General features: G+C 39.3%; 1 protein-coding gene across 1 annotated transcript in view; it reads left to right on the top strand.

Moving 5' to 3' along the window:
• The window catches only part of LOC126203363 (protein abnormal spindle-like), a 153228-nt gene that overhangs the window by 68369 nt on the left and 60134 nt on the right, over positions 1-24725 (top strand). The window contains exons 6-9 of the mRNA XM_049937660.1: positions 1721-1816; positions 14102-14431; positions 22689-22925; positions 23009-23349. Of these exons, the coding sequence (XP_049793617.1) occupies positions 1721-1816; positions 14102-14431; positions 22689-22925; positions 23009-23349 (1004 nt within the window). The remainder of the gene's footprint in view (positions 1-1720; positions 1817-14101; positions 14432-22688; positions 22926-23008; positions 23350-24725) is intronic.

Here is a 24725-nt window from a genome sequence, read left to right as displayed (position 1 = left end):
CCTACATTTCTAGCATTTGTAGACTTAGAGAAAGCTTTTGACAATGTTGACTCGAATACTCTCTTTCAAATTCTGAAGGTGGCAGGGGTAAAATATAGGGAGCGAAAGGCTATTTACAATTTGTATAGAAACCAAATGGCAGTTATAAGAGTCGAGGGGCATGAAAGGTAAGCAGTGGTTGGGAAGAGAGTGAGACAGGGTTGTAGCCTCTCCCCGATGTTATTCAATCTGTATATTAAGCAAGCAGTGAGGGAAACAAAAGAAAAATTCAGAGTAGGTATTAAAATCCATGGAGAAGAAATAAAAACTTTGAGGTTCGCCGATGACATTGTAATTCTGTCAGAGACAGCAAAGGACTTGGAAGAGCAGTTGAACGGAATGGATAGTGTCTTGAATGGAGGATATAAGATGAACATCAACAAAAGCAAAATGGGGATAATGGAATGTAGTCGAATTAAGTCGGGTGATGCTGAGGGAATTAGATAAGGAAATGAGACACTTAAAGTAGTAAAGGAGTTTTGCTATTTGGGGAGCAAAATAACTGATGATGGTCGAAGGAGAGAGGATATAAAATGTAGACTGGCAATGGGAAGGAAAACGTTTCTGAAGAAGAAACATTTGTTAACATCGAATATAGATTTAAGTGTCTGGAAGTCGTTTCTGAAAGTATTTGTATGGATTGTAGCCATGTATGGAAGTGAAACATGGACGATAAATAGTTTAGACAAGAAGAGAATAGAAACTTTCGAAATGTGGTGCTACAGAAGAATGCTGAAGATCAGATGGGTAGATCACATAACTAATGAGGAGGTGTTGAATAGGATTGGGGAGAAGAGAATTTGGTGGCACAACTTGACTAGAAGGGGGTCGGTTGGTAGGACATGTTCTGAGGCACCAAGGGATCACCAATTTAGTATTGGTGGGCAGCGTGGAGGGTAAAAATCGTAGAGGGAGACAAAGAGATGAATACACTAAGCAGATTCAGAAGGATGTAGGTTGCAGTAGGTACTGGGAGATGAAGAAGCTTGCACAGGATAGAATAGCATGGAGAGCTGCATCAAACCCGTCTCAGGACTGAAGACGACGACGACAACAACAACAACAATTTTATATTTTCAGCCAGTGCTTGATCTTCCCATATTGCCTTATTATGTTTGAGTTCCAATATCACTTCTTCTACTTCTACATGTTATATTTCCTGTGGCTTGACTCTTCAGAAGTGCTCTTTTTTCAATCTTCCTCATATAACTCCACAGATCATAGGTTCTTTGAAGATTTTACAGGTATTTTTATTATGGAGTGCCATGCTGTCATTTTGATATCTGAAATCTACTTCTTTTGTTGTGTATCCTCTTTCTGTTGTAGAACTTGCATGTCATCTTTTTCTTCAGGAATTTTCTAAGAGTTTAGGTAGTTCAGCTTCATCGGCTTGCATTTTGACTATTTGCCGTACATTGGCTCCTCACTTTCTACTTTCTTTGAAAATTCCATTATGGTAATGAATAGCCACAAAAATGAAAATTTTATACAATGGTGACTTCTGCATACTGACCTGAGTGATGTAGACAGCATTGTTTCTTTAAATGTTGTACAAGGTATTTGTCACATTACTATTCTGTATTTTGCACAATTTCTCTACAAAAGTACTGAGAGAAGTTTGACTTGACACTCCGTAAAAAATATAATGAAATTTCTGAACGTGAAATAAATTTGTTTATAGGACCAACATGCAAAAGGATCGCCAATCTCTCTCTCAAGAAGCCTTTCAAATCACCCTTGAAGATGAAGAGGACATATGAGGCATCTCTGAAATCAGGTATGTAATGCTTACCTGATACCGGTAAGTGTTAAAGATCTGCAGCTTTCACAAAATGCATGTTATCTGTTATGGGTATTTGTAATTTCGAGAATATTTTAGTGAACACATTTAGTAACATTTTTCAAATTATAGTTATTATATTAATGAAGACAATTATTTGCAAAATTATTTAATTGGATAGATAAAAATCTAGTCACCGAGCATCGGCAGAACACACACATAAAAGATGGTTGTAACTGGCAAGCTTTCGAAGCCAGTGGATCCTTCTTCAGGCAGAAGGGTTGAATGGGAGGGAAGAGGGGTGAAGGAAAAGTACTGGAGAGGTCTAGGAAAAGGGTAGATTTTTAGGAAAGTCACCAAGAACACAATCGTGAAAGTCGGTTTTCAGTTGAGAAGAAACATCATTAGAGTGCACACATGTCTGCAGTCTGAGGCAACTGAAACCAGTTGCCAGAGACGTGTGTGTTAGTTGCTTTTGCGTGCGTGTGAATCTTTTTGTTGTGCCTATCACGACTCAGCATCTCTGCTATATGGTGAGTAGCAACTTTCCTTCTCTAATATTGTTTTATGAATTTGCCATCTTCAAAAGGTTAGCGCCTTTTCCCCAATACATGCAAGCCACAATAAGAAGGAAGTGTGGCAGCAACAGTTTAGTCTAATGGTTTTGTGAATGGATTTTGCAGAAAACTTAATGAATTTTTAAGTTTCTTGATTTTCTTTTTTATTTCCTCAGTTATGGTATAAAGAAAACTTGGGATTGACAGTTAGGTGCACAGTTTTGAAATGTCTCTCAACGTTCGTCTTTTTCACAGATGCATAGGCTGTTTCTTTCTGTTGAGAAAAATTTGCGTTCTCATTTGGAATGGACTGATAATTTTTAAATTTTTTTTTATATACCCAACTGATTATGCACGAAGTCGTTGCACTACATATTATTTTGTTGATATATGATCACGTTTGAAGATCTTAGTCGCAAAATCTCTCTGACGGCCAGTCACGAAATTTGAGATAATAATGAGTTGGATGTGGCTAATTGTGACAACATTCTTACAAAATGTCTCAGCAAGTACGCATACTCATTGCTGACAGCACACACAACCTATTTGCAGTATTTTACTTACATTTGTTCGATGCAGTATTACATCGCAGGAGTTGGTAGTGCACTGTAATGTTATGAAACTCGGGGCTCCTCCCAACAATTACTGAACCTATAATGTGTAAAGACACAGGAAATAATGTAGCAATTACTAGCACACAGATGGTGTCTGATTGACCTAATGTGAGAAATGTAGTTGAATATTTCTTGAACTTTTCCTAGGATATTGCATATTCCATAATTTTTTGGTAGTGCATCCAGATATTATTAACTCCGGTACAGATATTTTGGTATGATTAACATGGTTTTAGGGGTTTAAGATGGATGTCGGTACCAGTTCACATTCGTTAAAGAACAAAACAAACTTATGTTGAAAAAGTGCAGAATTTCAGAGCTACGAAAAAAATTGTCACTCTTATTCAACGTTTTTTTCTTTTACACTCTTAGTACCTGCATAATGTACCAAATAAGCACTCACAATCTATCAGAAGTTTGCGGCCGGCCGAAGTGGCCGTGCGGTTAAAGGCGCTGCAGTCTGGAACCGCAAGACCGCTACGGTCGCAGGTTCGAATCCTGCCTTGGGCATGGATGTTTGTGATGTCCTTAGGTTAGTTAGGTTTAACTAGTTCTAAGTTCTAGGGGACTAATAACCTCAGCAGTTGAGTCCCATAGTGCTCAGAGCCATTTGAACCATTTTTTTTTTCAGAAGTTTGCGATCAATGTGTTGCTAACCTGTGGATTAATGATTCCTCAGGAACCCAAAGCTGTTGACAGCATATAAAAAAATCTGGATTATTATTTCTAGATGATTTCTTACTCGAATTACCAGTTCATCCTCCATGAATTCTTTTATTGCTAGTAGCATTTCTCTGAAAGAATCTGCTGTAGTCATATTTTAAATGTCATGTCATTGTGTACTTCAACCAGTGCTACTAGATTGTGGGGTCTCTCTCTTCCAGCACAGGGCTCTACATCTATTCCCTGCAAACAACAGTGAAGCGCATGGCAGAGGATATGTTTTATTGTGTCAGTTATTAATGTTTTTTTCCTGTTCTATACACATATGGAGAGTCAGAAGAACAATTGTTTAAATGCATCGGTGAGTGCTATTATCAATCTAATGTCCTCATGATCCTTGTGGAAGGGATACGTAGGGGGTCGTAGTATATTCCTAGAGTCATTTAAAGCCAGTTCTTGAAACTCCATAAATAGGCTGTCTTTGAATAGTCCATGACTATATTAGAGTGTCTGTCAGCTCAGTTTTTTGAGCATCTCTGCAGCACTCTCCCATGAGTCAAACAAACCTGCCCTTTTCTGTATATGTTCAATATTGCTGGTTAGTTCTATTTGGTATGGGCCCCATACATTTCAGCAGTATTTTATCATGAGTTGCCCAAGATGTTTATCTTATCAAAATCCAGCTTCACTATAGATGTGTCATCTGCAACAAGTCTGAGGTTACAGTACTATTAATATTGTCTGCACGGTCATTAATATACAATATGAACAGAAAGATTCACAACACACTTCTCTGGGGCACACAAGAAGTTACTTCATCTGTTGGCTCTTCATCCAAGATAACCTGCTGCATTTTCACTATCAAAAAAATTCTTGGTGCAGCCACAAATTTTGCTTGATATTCCGTATGATTATACTTTTAATGGTAAGCGTTAATATGGTGTTAAATGCATTTTAGAATTCAAGAAGTGCTGTACCTACTCGACAACCTTGATCCAAAGCTTTCAATATGTCACATGAGGAAAGTATGCTTCCTACTGTAAAGAAGAAACGTCAAGTCGCAGGCAGGCACAATTAAGACACTTACATATAGCTTTTGGCAACAGCCTTCATCAGTGAAAGAGAGGCAGGCACGCACGCACGCACGCGCGCACGCGACCGCTAACTGTGGCACCTCTGGCCAGAATACTGGAGTTCGCTGTTGTGCATGTGTGAAGTGTGCGAGAATGGTGTGTTTCTCTCTTTTAATGGTGAAGGCTGTGGCCAAAAGCTAACTGTAATTGTGTCTGTCGAAAACTTGACATCTCTTCTTTATGGTAAGTAGCAATCTGTCTTTTCTTACATTGTTGATATTCCTACCTGGAATTTCCATTGTCTGAAGAGTGTGTGTTGGGTACACATGATTTGATGTTGTTGTAATAGTGTTAGTTTGGCACGGAGGAGGCAATTCTGTTACACACACCTCATTATGTTTGGGCTCAGAATATATCTCATGATTTTACAACAAATTGATGTCAAGCATACTGGCTGGTACTGTTTTGTGAATCACTTCTACTACCCTTCTCGTAAATGGGTGTGACCTGTGCTTTCTTCCAACTGCTTGGTATGGTTTTTTGTTGGAGAGATCTAAAATAGATTATATTTAACAGAGAGGCTAACATGGTTGCAAATTCATTATGGAATCTGACAAGGATTCCATTGGGATTTGGAGCTTTGTTCAGGTTTAATGATTTCAGCTGTTTCTCACTACCACTAAGTTTAACACTTACTTGAGTCATCTCTTCGGTGGTACACGGATAAACTGGGGCAAATCTTTTGGGTTTTCCTTTGTAAAGGAAGATTTGAAAACAGAGTTAAGCATTTCTGCTTTTGTTCTGCTATCCACAGTTTCAGTTCCTGTCATGTCCATGAGGGTCTAGATGCTACCTTTGGTGCCACTAACAACCTTCCCATATGACCAGAATTTCTTTCCATTTTGTGAAATATCATGTGAAAATATTTGTCTACTCACTTGACAAACATGCAATCAGTATCTCTCTCCTTAGAGTCCTAGGCTCTGCTTTACACACATTATACAGTTGTCTCTGTTTCTGTAGAAGTTTCTTTACAGTGACTGTATACCGTGGAAGGTCCCTTCCATTATGAACTGTTTTGCTGGGCACATATCTATCCGGTGAATGGTCAACTAGTCTTTTAAACTTGAGGTATAGTTCCCCTATATGCTTTCGCCCAGTACTGGAAGTTTAGAGTTTCTCATTGAGATACAAATGTATGGCTTTCACACCTAGTCTGTTGGACACACAAATTTCTACTTTTCTTAGTTGCAGTTTATACTTTGGCAATCATTTTACCTTAGGCACCTCATGATCATTGCTACCAGTTTCGATGTGGACATCTTCAAAGAGGTTAGGTCTGCATGTTGCTGTTAGATATATTTCCGTCATGAGTGGGGTCCCAAACTATTTATCCTATGTAGTTTTCAGAGAAGGCACTTAGTAACATTTCTCAGGGTGTCTTGTCACACCCACTACTATCATAACTGTAATATTCTGAATTGATAGTTGGATGCTTAGTCTCCACCGATTAATACAGTGTGGAAGTAAGTGGCCGGGCCCTGTAGGTGTGAACAGTCTCACGAGAGTGAGAAATTGCTCTAAAGAGATGATTCAGGCTGGGGCAATTAAACGACACAAACAATGGAAACTCCAGGTTGGAATATCAGCAATGTAGGAAAAGACATATTGTTACTTACTGCTAAGATGATATGTTAAGTTTCAGACAGGCACTTAACCTTTTGGCCACAGCCTTCATCAGAAAATGAAAGAGACACACACTCCATTCACACAAGCAAGCGCATCTCATGCACACATGACTGTCAACTCTGGCAGCTCCGACCAGAACAAAACTGTTACATGGAATGGAAGCAGCAATCTGGAGGGGGCAGGGGAGGGGAAGGGATAGCAGTGTACAGATGGGATGGACGGGGGAGGGGGGGGAGGGGAGTGCTGTCTGGGAGTGTGTGCAGAGACTAGAATGCCAACAGGCACAGTGTCAGGAGGTTGTGTGCAGAAAGGTGGGGAAAGCTGAGAGGAGCAGGGAAGGATGGGTGGACATCGTTGCAGAGGGCAGCAATCAAAGAGTGTGGGAGACAAGAATGGGGAAGAGGGAGTAGACAGAGGGGTTGGGAACTGTAGGGTGGAGGGTATGGGAATAGTATGTTATCATAGAACGAGGCTGGGATAGTGACTGGACCAGAGAATGTGTTGTAAGGATAACTTCTAACTATGAGAAGTGAAGGAATTAGCATATTCCATCAAAATATAAGAGGTATTAGAGATAAAGTTAGTGAACTGTTGTCGACTCTGATATTATTGGTAGATTAGAGCACCACTTAAATAATTTGACTATTCAGAGGCTTCCTTTACCAGGATAGCTGGCTGTTTTTCAAGGAGTTCTTTGCAGAGTGGGCGAGTGGCCATGTACGGGGAAAAGAGGGGAAAAAAGTATTATTTTTGAGTCCACAGACGTATCATGACACTGCACTGAACAAGTACTTGAATGTTGAGTGTGGGCAGTTGAATTTCATGAAATTAAACTTTTAATTGTTGTTTACAGATCCCCTAATTCTGCCTTCAGAGCATTTTTGCTCAAGCTAGAGCGTTTTTCGTTCACTTTATAGGAAGTACCAAAAACTAGTTACATGTGATGACTTCAATATTAATTTTGTATGTGATTGTGCAAGATAAAGGATGTTGGAAGATCTCCTAAATTCTTATGTTCTGATGCGGACTGCGTTTTTTTTCCAACCAGGGTGCAGGGGGACAGCAGCACAGCCATAGACAATATTTTGATTCATTCTTCATTACTAGATGGCTATTCTGGTAATGAAATGGAATGGCCTTTCATACCATGATGCGTAAATTTTAACACTAAAAGGTTTTTATAATCAAACAAATGTCACATGTGATTACAAACTATGTATAAAAGCTGATCCTATGGCAATAGTGTTTTTTAAACCTTTTTAATGAAGAAGAGTGGCAGGATGTTTATAGTGCAGATGACATAAATGACAAATATAACACATTTCTCATGCTCTTTGAAAGTTGCTCTCCATTAGAACATTCTAAACAGGATACTATCAGTAAAAATAGTCTGGTTGGCTGACTATTGAGATAAGGATACCATGCAGAACAAAGTGGGAATTATATGAAAACATTAGAAGTAGCCACAATTGAGCTACGGTAGCTCATTACAGACAGTATTGTACAAAGCTTAAAGATGTTACTAGAAAGGCAAAGAGTATGTGGTATGCAAATTGAATAGCTAATTCACAGGGTAAAATTAAAACCATATGGTCAGTCGTGAAGGAGGTCTCTGGTCAGCAACACAAGATCAACAATATAAAGTCAGTTCATAGTGAAACTTGTCTCCGGCCATCCTGATTTAGGTTTTCCGTGATTTCCCTAAATCATTTCAGGCAAATGCCGGGATGGTTCCTTTGAAAGGGCACGGCCGATTTCCTTCCCAATCCTTCCCTAACCCGAACTTGCGTTTCGTCTCTAATGACCTCGTTGTCGACGGGACGTTAAACACTAACCACCACCACCACCACCACCACCATAGTGAAACTGTTTCTGTTGCTGGTAAGTCAGATATATGTAAAGTATTTAACAATCACTTTCTGAGCATTGCTGCTGAATTAAATAAAAACTGTTTCAACAGGGATTCATGTAACTCTCTTGGAAAATGCATTTCTGAGACTGATGTCTGAAATACTCCTCTGTGATATTGACAAGGGGCAGACTGAGTCAGCAATTAAATCACTGCAGATTAAGGACTCACAGATATGATGGGCTGCCTGCACATGTTAGCCCTGTACGTAGCCATATTTGTAATTTTTCCCTTAAGAATGGTCAGTTTCCTGAACGATTGAAGTACTCGCTAAAGTGCGCGTCATATATCTTGGCGGCCGAGTTTAGGTTCATTCTGCGCATCTGACGTCACAAAACACAGTCAGCCAATGAACAGAGAATGACGTTGCCAGATCTCGCTGCAGTGCAGAGCAAGGACGAGTGTCTTCAGTTTTAGAAACGTTCAGTCATAAATAAAGTAATAGAACAAAAGCCATGTCTTGATAGCAGACTTTCTTTTATAGAAAGTTTGTAAAAAGTGTTCTTTATACCAATTGCTTCATATTATATTAATTAATTATACCAAACAAGCAATAAGACTCAGGCGATAACAAGGGAAGGTGTTTGTATCAATCTCACGAACCGCTTTTTCGCAATAAAGAACAGCGGTAATTGTTTATTTCCTATTGTACTTCGACGAAGCATGAGTAATTCATAGTCATACCAATAGTGTTTGTCAGTATTTTGCTTGACATATTAGAATTCTTATGGAGTACCACTGCCATGCGAGTTGCGTTAGCGTAACGGTTATAGTGCTGAGCTACTAAGCGAAAGGTTATGAGTTCAAACCTTGTGTGGTGCATAAATTTTTCTTTATTTAAAAACAATTTCGAAGTGTCTTACTTCAAGAATTTTAAATATGTCTGCTTGTGTCTGTATGTGTGGATGGATATGTGTGTGCGTGCGAGTGTATACCTGTCCTTTTTTCCCCCTAAGGTAAGTCTTTCCGCTCCCGGGATTGGAATGACTCCTTACCCTCTCCCTTAAAACCCACATCCTTTCATCTTTCCCTCTCCTTCCCTCTTTCCTGATGAGGCAACCGTTTGTTGCGAAAGCTTGAATTTTGTGTGTATATTTGTGTTTGTTTGTGTGTCTATCGACCTGCCAGCGCTTTTGTTTGGTAAGTCTCATCATCTTTCTTTTTAGATATATTTTTCCACGTGGAATGTTTCCCTATATATATATATATATATATATATGTGTGTGTGTGTGTGTGTGTGTGTGTGTGTGTGTGTGTGTGTGTGTGTGTACGTGTACACTCGCGCACACACTCACGTATCCAGACACACATATACAGACACAAGCAGACATATCACTGCTTTTTTATTCAAGTGGCCGTATGTTACAACATGTGTAAACCTCTGTGATATTTTGTATGGCAAAAATACCTCTGGATAGATTTCAGAGCGCCTGTGCTGCACACTATGTTTGTGTGCCGTGCTGGACATATTCACCCATTATGCTTCTTTTTATGTACTTTATCTTAAGTGTCAAGCAATATTTTCATTTAATATTGCCCATTTTGAATATGAGGTAACGGTTGTCTTGTTTTTACAGTAATTGGTAGCATTCAAACATAATATTTGTCCTACAAACAACTCAACGATGTACTTTGAGAACAACGCTCTCATCACATTTAAAAAGTTAGTTCATGAGGTTAAAACACTAAAAAGTTTAACAACACAGTTGCAACATTCACAAAATAAAATGTAATAAAAATATATACCATTGATAAACGATAGAAAAAAATAAGAAAAAATTGCCTCGAATACAGTAAAACTTCCAGGCAAGAGACCTGAACTCTTACAGCTGATGACAAATTTTAACTATTACACCTTTAATAATTTTTATATTTGAAAGAATGGTTTAGCCACAGGGTCCAGCATTTCAGGAACTATGGCTGATATTTTTATCAGTGACCCAAAATATAAAGTTTTAAAATCTGACAAAGCCATTATGGGTAAAGTTGGGTGTTAGAAATGTTATGTAGGTGATACGTTGTTGCTTGTGGAGAGTTCTGTGGAAGATATAGAAGAAATTGTAAAAAAGTTAGATGCCCAGAGGAACATTGAGTTTAACACGGAGCATGAAACTGACGGGAGTTTGCAATTCCTAAATTTGAATATTAAAAAGGGGGGCAATATGCACATATTTATCATTCACAGGAAACCGAGAACAACAGATGGTGTAACTCGTGCCATCCTTGGGTTTACAAAAAAGCTGCCTTTCGTAGTTTAGTTCACAAGGCTGTCACCATGGCAGTGGGTAGGAAGGATAGAGACAGAGAACTAACTATCATTAAGAATGTAGTGATTAATTATGGTTACAATGTAAATATCATCAACAAATTGCTGTGTGAAGGTAATAAGAACAGAAATGAATAAACTGAGTGAAGAAATAATAAGGGTCTTTATGCTGTATTATGGAACAGTCTTGCCAAAGGTCATCAATATTTTTAAACTGCATCGTGTTAAGTGTTCCAGACAAACAGTCTAGTGAGGTATTACCTGAAGCATGTCGTTAAAAATGTAAAAAAAAAGTTTAAAAAATTGGGAGTTTATAAAACTCAGTTTATATTCTTTGATGTTAAGTATGTTGGACAGACAGGAAGAATATTTTCGATCAGATATGAGGAACATTAAGCTACATTCAGACTGGGCAATTATGATAAATCAGCTGTTGTGAACCACATATGCAAAACAGGAGCGAATTGAAGAAGACTTGGAAATCTTGACTTGATTGAAGAATTGGAGCTATCACCATTAATGAAAAGAAATATGACAATATTCTGAATGCACAAGGTAATGACTATGGGATGAGATTTCTTAATGTCTTCATAGAATTTTTTTAAGGCTGATACATAATTATAAATTTGCAATGCCTCTGAAAAAGTTGACTATAATCTTAAGAAATGAGGAAAACGTAGGTGACCAGCAGAGTAGCATTATGATTGAGCAAATAACTGTGCTTATGCTGTAATGCAGTAGACGTGTCAGTTCACAGCAACTCCTTGAGCTCTGCATTAGTGTCAGCTTGGCAGTCCTGGAGCCCACAGCAAATCAGCAGGACACGGTCTGGTGCAGTGTGGGGGTGAGATGGGATGGCCATTGACAGAAATTGTCAATTTCAATGTAAGATGAGGACACATAAACCAGAGTGTTGTTATTCCACTTCATTTTGTGAATTCTGCAATTGCGTTGGCAGACTTTTAGCATTTTAAGCTCAGGAACCAAGTTCTACAACCTGATGAGAGCATGTATTTGAGTTGTGTGTAGGACAAATATTGCTGTTGAATGCTACCAATTATTACTGTAATATTTTCGTGTCATGAAACACATAATATTACCCAGTATGAAGGTACAATATTCATGAGCTGTTCTTCAGTTTCGAGATGATTGCTAATCCATCAGCATTGATAAATGACCTGGTTTTCTGAACATGTTGGTATCTGTAATTGTGTGCTGAATGTTAAGGAGATGTCAATCTTGTGTAGCTTCTCTTTTGCTATCCTGTCAGTCTGATCTGATTGTGCTTGTACTTGTCATGGAGAGACTGTGGTTTTGATTCGTACTAATCTTCGTTTTGTGCAAAACATGGTATTCAGAAGACCCCACTACCAGGTTATTTGGAGTATTAATAATGCTTACTACATTAAACTTATGTACATACAACAAACGAAAATATTTTAATTAAAGGTATTTAATAACCTTTATGCTATATCCACTGCACTGGTATGACCTGAACTGTGTGCAGAGTCTGTCAAAGTGGAGACATGATGCCCATGGTGCTATAGGACGAGAAAGAAACCACATTGGCCAACCTAAGCTTTATATTATATACCATGTTTATATTTTTAATGGGGTTATTGGAAACATTAAATGTGGGTGAAATCTTTCAATTACCAGCTGTTACTCTTTAGTTGGATTTGAGTCACTGTGTCAGGTGTGGTTATGATAATACTGTGTTAATTTTTTAACTGAATAATTAATTTGAATGTGTGTTATTTATATAATGTTTATTTGTGAAATAATGAAGTGTAGTCATGGTAACAGTTGTTATTGCTCTAAGGTCCCACATGTGTGCCCAAGAGTCATCTGCGATATTGTGTACTGTAGTGGTGTGTGCACACATAGACATCATCCTTTTGTCAGCAACATTTTATAACCTCATCAGATACACCTGCTGCTAATTCCTATATCTAAATTACTCATCAAAGTGGTTTATTTTTTGTTCCTTTTCTTTTCTTCAGCTTGTCTTGTCTTCTCCCCCTTCCCTTTTTTGAAGAAAGTTCGTACACTACACGATTTTTATAGATATAGATAATTTAGAAATATAAAAGATTTTGTTGTAGAACAATTTTGTAATGGAGGAAACATGTAATGCATACCATTTTCAACACTTTGTTAAAAAATTTGTAGTATAGATGTCTTGAGCATTCACAAATTTGCTGTTTAAAATTAGTTTATGTAGTTCTTCTTCATAAAATGTTTGTATAGTTGCATAGTGTATACACAGCTTATTCGGTCTGTAATTAGATAAATTGCCATAGTGCTGTACTTACATATCTACTTCATATTCCATAAGATCCATACATCTGTATCTGTACATCTAGCCCACTTCCTTTCTGTCGGTGCATTCTCTCCCGTAGCATGCCCAATCAGTTTCTTAAACAACTCTATAATTAACAAATTGCTCAATTAAAGCAATCGTAAATGGGGAGGGCCAGTGCAGGACATGCGTAAGGCTTAGGCACATCAGTTGTTTTATGACAGTTATGTGAATAAAAGTTTAAGCTCATTAAAAAGGTTAAAAGATCTGTCCTACCAAAAAGAATTATTATTCAGTTAGATGTTGGGAATATTGTGCATGCAGCCATTGCCACAAATGAAGACCTTTCAAATTGTAAATATAATAATTAAAATAAAAGATTAAAACTGTGGAACAGCCACAAGCTGAATGTAACTTACAGCTGCTACACAGTTTCATTTTCTTACAGTTGCTGTTCCCCTGCGGGCAAACACCTGCACTCACCGAAATAAAATAATTATCACCACAAATGTGTAGTTACTTAACATTAATATTTTTTTGAAGTTTTCGGTCTACTTAACCGCACCTGTCAGTACTGTGCGTTGTGTGTACATTCTGTAGTCCTGTAGCAATTAAGTAAAATATGTCTGATGTTACTTATGCTTCTGATTAGGTTTCTGTACCATTCCGTAATGAATCCTACTTAACTTCAAATCCATGATCCAGTGGCATTTTTTATCCAGTACTGCCTAAGCTTTGAACATACTGGGTTAATCACTAACGCAGAACTGTATCAAAAGCCATACAGATTCATGCAGCATGCACATGATTGCCATTATATTCTTACTGTTTTGCGCTTTGGAAAAAGGAGTAGTAAGCTTGATTTCACAGCAGGCATTTCTGAAATCCACACAGATTTTGATAGAGATGACTGGAAGTAGAAGTGACTTTGGCTGTCTCATAACCGTACGGGTTGCACCTCAGTAAATAGCACGATTAGTTTCATGTAGTGATAGGTAAAACGGTTAATATATAGTTTTTCTTTTTGTGTGCTATGTAAAAGTCAACATAGTTCATTCTAAAATACGTTATTGCAAGTTGCTACTTCAGATTAGTCTGTGACAATATTAGGAATATTCAAAATATTGTCATTATTCCATCCTGGATTTTTCATTGTCAGATTAATCTGTTTTAGAGACAGTGTGGTGACACTTATTTGTTGTTCTTCAGGTGTCAAGCAAGCCCTGAAAGAAAGTACTGGCATACATCGGGGTCATGCAACTACAGAAAATAATGTTGCTGGAGGTGTTATTGTTGTGGATCACAAGAAGAAGGTGCCACAGAAGAGAGTGAAATGTGAAAACATAACTAACATGGCAACGTTTATTGGAAACGTTGTAAATACAAATATTTCTGTTTCTTCTCTAGATCCATTTCTGACATGGAATGCATATTATGACCAACAGTGGGTTGATGCATGTGAAAGACACTTCATAAAATGGCTGAATTCACTGCTAACACCACCAGCCACTTTAGCCTGCAACTCTGAATCAGTAACAGGTATGAATAAAAGCATCCCATTGTTCTTTGATACTTTCTGCATAGATGAGACTGTTGTTGATTTTTTTTCAGTAGCACACACAGTGCCAGTACACTAGCTTTACTTTCTCTATTGCTCCAACATAATATACAAGGAGAAGAATAACTTGTATTAAGTAGGAAACACTTCCTGATGTCCTGCAAAATTTTATTTGGTTCAAACCAGTTTTTGGCTTCTTAGGCGATCTTCAGGTGAGAGATGTTGCAAAAACAGGTAAGGTCTTATGCAGCTTACAAGGAAAGTACAAAAATGATCATGTAGAGTGTTTACATAGGAATGTATTACATTTTTTGTCATGCAGAAATAATTACATTAAAAAAGAAAACAGTACATTTAACAAATGATGACAAAAATTTTAAATTTACAATTTCAATCTAATAATTATAACTTGATTTAAAATCACGGAAACTGAAAATAGTTTGATCATTTAGTACTAAGCTAACATTTTGTCATGTTGGCTGATTTCAATATTTCCAGAAGTTTCATCTTGCTTTACAGAATGTGAAACTTCACATTCTACATCCTGTGAGTGGTTTTCTGTTAAAAGATGATCTGCAAGGGTTGAGTCTTCCTTTCTTAATCTCCAGCTTATCACATGTTAAGATAATATATTAGATACAGTTTTGCATGACTGACCAATATATAGCTACTCACAATGCTTCCATGTGATTTTTTAGATGCAACTCTATGCCAAGGCTTGAAATTTGTCCTAATCATTGAATAAAAATTTTTATATACTGCTAGTATTATAAAATGCAGGTCTATTGTTGAGAGCCTTCAACTTTTTGCCGGCAAATGGAATGATGTCTTCATATTGGCCACCATATAGAACTGGTGTAATTTTACAGATTTTCTTTTTTTCGTGGTATACTATTATTCAGGGAAAACCTGTAGCAATTACTTCAAGTGATATCATCGCAGAAGAAGCTAATTAGCTAGTGGTGTAGTGGTTGCATGGAGGGTCGTGAGTTCAAAACTCACCTGAACTTTAAAATTTTAATTTCTGTATTCGGTTTGACTACATTCTAGAAGTATCCACAAATGTGAAGAATCATTGTACTGGAATGTCCTGTTGCTGTATAAATACTGTATGTGTTCTAGCCGGAGGCAGTTCGCTCCGCTCCCTTGTATGTGTAAGTGCTGAATAAACCTTCGTTAAGTGAAGTTAGTGTTTGTCATTCATCTACTTACACCTTCTTCTACATGACATTATTCTGGTGGAGGCGCTATGTTCTGGAACCTGTGATAGCGCACATTATCGACGACACAGTGGCTCCCATCAGGCCACGACAGAGGCGCTGTTTACGTGGCGAGAAACCAGAGTTCGAGCCATATTCAACAGATTGCAATCTATCATAGACAGAAGAAGAAGAGGACATTACGATGACAGCAACTGTGTGCCACCACATGAGACATCGTCCCGGGTTCTCTGGTGATGATGGCCAAGACCCAGTCAAGTGGCTGAAGGTTTATTAGCATATAGCCAAATTTAACAAAGGGGATGATGCCGTGTGTTTGGCTAATGTATTTTTCTACTTGGAGGGCACTGCCAAGCAATGGTATGAGAACAACGAGGAGAACTTCACAAGCTAGGAAGTACTCCAGGCGGAACTGAGCAAGTATTTCGGTGACACACGATGACAGAAGTACAAGGCTGAAGCTAAATTAAAATGCAGGGTGCAGCATCCAGGAGAAACAGCAGCATCCTACATTAAAGACGCATTGGAGCTGTGTAAAATAGTGGATTCTAGGATGAAGGAGGAAGATATGGTCACACATCTCTTGAAGGGTGTTGCTGAGGACATGTATCACGCCCTACACCTGAAGGAGATTTCAACAGCAGACGACTTCATAAAATGTTGCCAGTATATCAAGAAAATGCATCAAGAAAGAATTACATGCAAGAAGTTTGAACGGCCTCCAAACATTGTATTGATGTCTGTGATGGAGGAAGAAACTGATTTCACAAGTGTTGTTCGTTAGATGGTAAGTTCAGAAGGCACTTGGATTGCACGGCGAGCAAAAAACTGAGACGTTTCAAGAGATCGTAAGGGAGGAAGTGGAACAGACATTGAACCCGATCTCTCGTCTTTCATTTCTCTTTAAAACGGTAAAAAAGTCGAGACCCAGGCGAAGTTACGTTCCTACAATGCCGCATGAGGAACATGTTTGGACACCAAGGAAGACTGACGTCTGGAGGACCCAGGATAACCAACCAGGATATTTCCACTGCAGACGACTGGGACATATGGTGCGCTATTGTCAAGAAAGGCGGCGGATATTTGATGACGCCTGCACCAGATGACAGCAGACCAATCTTAACCGACGCCAATTCCGGGATGACGAAGATGAACAAGATGATGTGCGTGCAGGGTGACAAAGGTCACCAAAGCCACAAGGTAGCTGCTGGAGAGGACACTCTCCAACACGCTGATCGAGGTCTCCATTGCCATTTAGAAGATCCAGCCGATCATATAGCTGCTGCAACCAGGAAAACTAAAGGGTGCTACCTTCCTTGGAGGTGAGGCCGCTGAAGAGAAAAATCCTCTGCAGTTGATCGCTACAAAAATGGTAGGGAACTATGTTGATATCTTCATGGCTGGCTGACCAGCCCAAGCTCTTGTGGACTCCGGAGCATCATAGTCAGTAATTTCGGAGAAGTACTGTCGCCAGTTGCAGAAAACCATATTCGTCGCCAACAAAACATCTCTGCTGAAGGTGGCTAATGGGAAATATGTAAAACCTACAGGAAGATGTGTTATTCGTGTGGGTATAAGTGGCCATACACAGCCCTTAGAATTCATCGTCTTGAAAGAGTGTAGTCATGACGTCATTCCCGGATGGGACTTTTTGAAAGCTTCTCAGGCAATTATAGAGTGTGGTCACTTGAAGATTATGCTCAGTGAGATACAGAGGTAACTGTCATGTGTCATGCCATGCATCAGCCCATGGATCTTGTAGCGAAATATAAGAGAAGCATACCACTGAAGAATAATTTGGTCATTCCAGCCTCTGTCGTCTCGTTTAAGAACAGATTCGGTGAATTGTGCATAGTTAACTGACACCAAGAACTGCAGATCCTTCCAAGATGCAAGTGTGTAGCAAATGCTGAGCTCTGTTAATTGCAGAACAGCTGACCATCATAGAAATCTCCCATGCCGAGTGTGTGGGCGAAATTAGCGCTACCACTACGAGACAAGATCTTCTAGTTCGACTATCACCATACCTCACTAAAGAACAACAGAAGAAGCTACTTGCCATTCTTCAAGAGTTCTCTGAATGCTTCAATCAACAGGTGAAGACCAAATTAGACAAATTGACGGTGAAGTAACGAATTAGCACTCGAGATCATCAACCAATAAGCCAGAGAGCATACCGTGTGTCAGCAATGTAACGTTGAATAATTTGCGACGAGGTAGAGAAAATGATGATGAGTGACATCATTCAGCCTTCGTAGAGCCCATTGTCATCGCCAGTGGTTCTCGTCAGGAAGAAGGATGGCAGTTGGCGCTTTTGTGTTGATTACAGGAAGCTTAATAAGATAACTGAAAAAGAAGTTGACCGTCTTCCTCGAACTGACGATACACTAGATTTCTCAACTATGGACATGTATTCGGGATACTGGCAAATCGAAGTTGATGAGGCTGATCGTGAGAAAACTGCATTCATCACCCCTGAGGGCCTGTATGAATTTAAGGTAATGCCGTTTGGTTTGTGTAATGCACCAGCAACTTTTGAACGGATGATGGATAATCTTCTAAGTCACCTGAAGTGGACAATGTGTCTTTGTTATTTAGATGATGACATTTGAAGAACACACAAAAAGACTGAGGGCTGTTCTTAAGTGTCTCCAACAAGGTGGACTGAAACTTAATCCAAGAAAATGTCTCTTTGGAGCAAAAGAAATCAAAATACTTGGACACCTAGTGTCAAATGAAGGTGTGCGACCAGACCCAGAAAAGTTGAGATCTACAGTGGAATTTTCTATTCCTAAAAGTACAGGCTGACACACGGGAGATGGACGGTTTTTAAAGCCAACTTTAAAATTAATGCATGTTTATTTACATGAAATCAAAGCTCATTATTTGCCATTTTAGTTAACAAAGTTATTTGTGAAAAATAATGTTGTCATGGTGATGCCCATCATTTTGAATGCAGGACTCAAGTCTCTTCTCAGAATCCTCCATCACACGGACTAAAATCTCTGCAGGGATGGCAGCAATTTCTTGAGTGATTGCATTCTTCAACTCATCCAAATTTTGTGGTTTGTGGTTATAGACACAGTTCATAAGGTACCCCCACAGAAAAAAAGTCACAGACTGACAAGTCGGGAGACCTGGGAGGCCAAGGAACATTGCCAAAACGTGATATAATCCAGCCAGGAAACATGTGTCTAAGAATTGTCATTGAAGTGTTTGCGATGTGTGATGTTGCCCCATCCTGCTGGAACCAAATGCATTTGAAAGGGATTCGTCGTCTTCTTAGTTCTGGTTTCAAGAATGTTTTCAAGCATACGAATGTAACGAACCGAATTAACAGCAACTGTGGCCCCGTTCTCTTCAAAAAATAGGGTCCAACAATGCCAACAGAGCAAAGAACACACCAGACTTTACTTTTGGTGAGTGTAGAGGACGCTGGTGGATAAGGTGTGGATGCTCTGGATCCCAGTGACGTAGGTTTTGCTTATTCACAGTCCCATTTAAATGAAAATGAGCTTCATCGCTCATCAATAAAATTTCATTTTCATTCTATCCCAAAATCACTAGCATTCTGTAAGCAAAGTCTTCTCATACAGCAAAATCAGTTTCCTTAAGTTGTTGGACAATGAGCATTTTGTTGGGATGGAATTTTAATTCTTTATGCAAAATTTGTCTAACCGATTCACGATTGATTCATAACTCACTAGCGTGACGTCTAGCTGGCCGTCCTGGGCTTCTGACTGCCGCTTGCCTTACCCTTTCAACTTTTCCTGGTGCCGTTACTCTGCGTCTCGGGCCAGGATGCTTCTTTTCCAGTATGTTTCCAGTTGATCTGAAGTTTTCCACCCATCTGAGGATTGTGTTATGGCTGGGAACAGCTGCATGTCAACCGACATTAAACCGCACTCGAAACAATCGCTGCGTAGCAATAATAGACTCACCACTTTTCACGAAACTGTCATAGACAAACACTCGATGTTGCAAGTCCCACTGCTGCGTAGCGACTGAGTAAATGAAATGGTGTCTTGTGTGGATCAGTACTATCACCACCACGACCACCTCCCACCACTGCGCCCTCAGTACTATGCAGTTCAAATCTGTCTGTCACCCTGTGTTAGAGATGTGAGAAGCTTCCTCGGATTACGTTCTTATTACCGTCGTTTTATCAAAGACTTTTGTATCAAAGTCAGGTCACTCCAAGAGTTGTTACAAACCGATGCTAAATATATCCGAGGTGGTGCTCAACAAGATTTTTACTATGTGCTGCAAAAAGCTCTGGCGACAGACCCTGTACTTGGTCCGTATGATGAGAGAGCATCTACAGAACTACACACAGATGGCAGTGGGTGTGGGATCGGTGCTGTTATGGTGCAGATTTTTGATGGAAAATAGAATGTTATAGCCTATGCTTCTAGGACACTTAGAGAGCCGAGAGAAACTACTCAACTACAGAAAGAGAGTGTCTTTCTGTGATCTGGGCCATGTGCAAATTTAGACAGTATCTCTATGGAAGGCCATTCACAGTTGTTATAGACCATTATTCACTTTGTTGGTTGACGGGTCTTAAGGATCCAACAGGACGACTCGCCAGGTGGACACTACGTCTTCAAGAGTGTGACATTACCATAGTTACAAAAGTGGGAGAAAACACCAAGATGCTGACTGTATCTCAAGAAACCCTGTGCAAGAGCATAAAGACTGATTAAGATAGTGAGTGTCTCGCTGCACTCCAGGATCTCTCTGCTGAGCAGGACGCCAAGATATCTCAAATTATGCTTACCGTAAATTGGTCAGAGGATGTGAAAGGACAATTTAAGGTAGTAAATGGATTACTTTGGAAGGAAAACTTTGATCTGTTTGGAAAGAGGTGGCTACCAGTAATTCCTAAACACATGCACTAAGATGTTCTACAGAAATTCCATGACACACCTTAAGCCGGACATTTAGGATTTATTAAGACATGCGATAGAATCCGCAAGAGATTTTTCTGGTCACGTTTATTTAGGAGTGTCAGTCACTGTGTGTCGCTGTCGAGAGTGCCAGAGGAGAAAGGCAGTCCCTGAGAAACCACCTGGCCGACTCACACCAATTCCACCAGCCGAAATGCCTTTCCAGTGTGTTGGGATTGACCTCTTCGGACGATTTCCAACGTCTGCTAGTGGTAGTAGATGGATTATTGTTTGCACTGATTATCTGACACACTATGCCATTACAAAAGCCGCGAAAACAGCCGAAGCATTCGAGGCAGCCAAATTCATCGTAGAAGACATTTTATTAAAACATGGTGGCCCAGGGTCATTAATTATGGATGGAGGGAAAGTTTTTAAATTCAATCTTGTGACAGAGATAAACCGTCGGTGCAACATTGCTCATCACATGATGACTGCCTACCATCCGCAAACTCAAGGGCTTACTGAACGCCTTAATAAGACCTTGGACAACATCAATATTCGTCAGTGTTGAGCAGCGCAACTAGGATGAGGTGCTACCTTTCGTGACGTTTGCCTACACCACCACCAAACAAGACACCACCGGATTTATGTCATTTTTCCTGGTGCATGAGCGTGAGGCGACTATAACAATAGACACTGTGTTTCTGTTACATCCTGATGACTTGGACGATGACTACATCAGATAGGTGTTAACCAGATCTGAGGAAGCTCAGCAGTTAGCTTGACTCTGCACGCTGCGGGCTCAAGAAAACGATTGCCGAAAGTATGAGGCGGGCCACCGCCCTGTTGTCTACCAGCCTGGTGACCTTGTCTGGATCTTCACTCCTGTTCGGAAGGTTGGTCTCTCTGAGAAGCTCCTCAGGCGCTACTTTGGACCTCATAAGGTTGTAAGACAGTTGTCTGATGTTACTTATGAAGTAGACAATTTTGACCCTGACACAAGACGATGAAAGATCAGAGATACAGTCCACGTCCTTCGAATGAAGCTCTACAAGGATCCTGCCACCCAGGGTAAATTCGAAGCTCCAGAGACAGGCAACAAGCGGAAAGGTGATGAAGAGCTCAGCAGCAAGGGAATTTCTAAGATCACCGCCACGGCAAACATCAGTGATCGGGAGTCAGAGTATGCAGGACAGATGACTCGTTCCTGAACTAGGATGACATAACACCGAGACGCTGTTCTCTTAAGGAGGGAGCAATGTTGCAGAAGACTGTTGCATGGAGGGTCGTGAGTTCAAAACTCAACTGAATTGTAAAATTTTAATTTCTATATACAGTTAGAGTACATTCTAGAAGTATCCACAACTGTCGGGAATCTTTTTACTGTAATGTTCTGTAACTGTATATCTACCGTATATGTTCTATCCAGAGGCAGTTCGCTCCACGCTCTTGTATGTGCAAGTGCTGAATGAACCTTCGTTAACTGAAGTTAGTGTTCATCATTCATCTAATAACACCTTCTTTTAAGTGACGGTATGTTTGATGGTTTGTAGTTCTGTTTGAAATGCAGATTCAGATAATGGGACAGCTATGAGGTGAAGCACCAGTGAATGGAAAGCTGCATATTTAAGACTGTGTGGGTAATCGGAACTTGGAGGGATTACTATAGTTGTAGCTATGGTTTTTCTGTAAATGCTGAATAAGTGTCTCTTTATGCTAATGTATATATATATATATAAGGTCCAGGAAACTTGCAGAACAGCCCTCCAGCTCCCTTGTGTACTGAATTTTCTTATGTTGGGAGTTTAACTATTGTAGTTATGTATCTAATTGTTTAGCTGTACCAGTTGATAAAGACAATGTGTTAGCCACATATCTGAACCAACTTGTGTTGAAATTCAGTGGTGCTTTCTGTAGCTCATTTTGTTCAAAACTGCCCAGGAAAAAATTTCAGATAATATAGGACCAGGAGAAGAAACCCATAGCTAGGCCATCAGACTGACTACAATGTGTGTTTTGTAACTGGTTACAGTAGTATTAAATGTTCTTGTTGCAGTTGCAGGCCATTCCAATGTTATCAAAATTTCCTTTGTTTGCTGAAGCTTATTAAAACTTTTACTTTATAGTGGATATTGTTGCACTTTGGAAACAAACATCTAAGCAACAGAAAATTGACTTGGCACAGAGCCGTGAAGTGGTTTCCTCTTTGTACAACACCAATGAGAGGCTGAACTCACTGCGCAAAGCTGCTCGTTTACTGTTCAAGTCGAATGAAGTTGTGGAAGTTTTGAGTAAAGTAACTGCAGGAATAGAGAAAAAAGTACTATATATCCGTGATGATAAAGCACTCTTACAGGATATCGGTAAGTATGCTTCTGAAAACTAAAACAGCTTAAACATAACACACTTTTTGCTCTGTGAAAACATGTTTTTGCTCATTTTTTAGGTCTAAAGCAGTATATCTTAAAACTGCTTCTATGCTACAATCCTCTGTGGCTGCGAATAGGCCTAGAAACAATTTACGGAAAAAATATTTTACTATCATCCAACTCTGATGTGCAAGGCTTAACAGCATTTCTCGTGCACAATTTTCTGGAAGACCGTTACATCAAACAGAAATACAACCATTCTAAAGCTCTGCATATGTATGATACAGCATATGTTCAAGCTATGAAAAAGTTCATATTAAAGAAGTTTTTCTCTCTTGTGTACGTCCTAGATCGAGCAAAAGAGACAAAACTGATTGGTCATGATCCATGTTTGTTCAACAAATATGCTATGTACAAGGTATGTATCTATAAACATGTAGTATTCTAATTTGGAAGTTACCATTGCCACTGTAGACTGCCTGCAACTTACTGCCCACATGACAAATTATGTCTTAATGTCTTCTCTCTCTATGTGGTCTATCAACAAACCCCAATGACTGTTGCTTTCCCAATACTTCCAAAGACTTGTTTCACTGTGAGGAGGCATTACTGTGTTTTGAGTGGTGGTTCATCCTCTGCACACAGCCTCTGAACTGGCTTGTCCAATTAGAGCCTGTTGACCAGCTGCTGGCCTCATAATGATCAATATAGCACACCTGTACACAGCTTATGATGAACCATTAACTGCATCACCATAGTTAATTCAGAACTTTACAAATGCTTGTTTGATCTGCAAAAGTGAAGATCTGTCAGAGCTCCAGGTTTGTCAGCTGAAACTCTTCAAAATGTATAGTGACTCTATTAAATTTGTTCTTAGGTCTTTTAGGTAAAGTGTCCATATATTCTTCAGGTTTCAGTTTCTCTATATGCAACTGCTGTCTGTTTGAAGTTTGAGAATCACAACATCGCATGGGATTTGGGAGATTGGGTTGTGCATCGAGACTGAGCTTACAGTTCAGAGACAAACCCATCACTGAAAATACCAAAGGGTGAGATTTCAGTGTTTAGTTTGAGAATCACAACATCGCATGGGATTTGGGAGACTGGGTTGTGCATCGAGACTGAGCTTACAGTTCAGAGACAAACCCATCACTGAAAATACCAAAGGGTGAGCTTTCACTGTTGCAGAATTATAAGGCTGACGACCTTGGTGACAAATATGTAGTTCATAGATTTTTTTTTGAGAAATCTAATTCAGGTTGCCACAGTTCCCATTCTAAAATTTGTGTGCAAAGAAACAACTAAGTTTGATTTTACGATAAATGCTAAACCATTCGGCTTACACTGCCGTCTTCGAGAACTACAGTGTGTATCCATCCAAAGAGGACAATAGTGTCATATTATCCTTCCTGTGAATAGTTCTGAAGCTGCAAACATGTAGAAAATTGGTGCAAATTTCGCAAGAAGAAAGCTTTCTTGATGTCTTACTACAGTCAAATACATAAAGCGTCCACCTGCTTTTTGATAGGGTGCTTTTTTGAGGCTTCATACCTTTGAATTCTTCAAAATGTAGATGTTTCTCAGTTGGTGTTGAGACAGCATATGCGACTGCCATATTAAGTTGGAGAATACGTACTACAAGATCTCCGTGACTGATAAAAACTGAACTGTCTTAACCGTGTTTGGCATTAATATTGAAGAAGAGTCAAACAGCTTCTGCTTTAATCTAGAATTCCATCTGCAATGTGCTCATAAAACCATTGCTGATGCTCTTTCCTTTGTTCGAGTAACAAG

The sequence above is a fragment of the Schistocerca nitens genome, chromosome 9 (assembly GCF_023898315.1).
Source record: "Schistocerca nitens isolate TAMUIC-IGC-003100 chromosome 9, iqSchNite1.1, whole genome shotgun sequence".
Lineage (NCBI taxonomy): Eukaryota > Metazoa > Arthropoda > Insecta > Orthoptera > Acrididae > Schistocerca > Schistocerca nitens.
The sequence above is the reverse complement of the archived record's forward strand: the minus strand, read 5'-3'. Positions and strand labels throughout refer to the sequence as shown.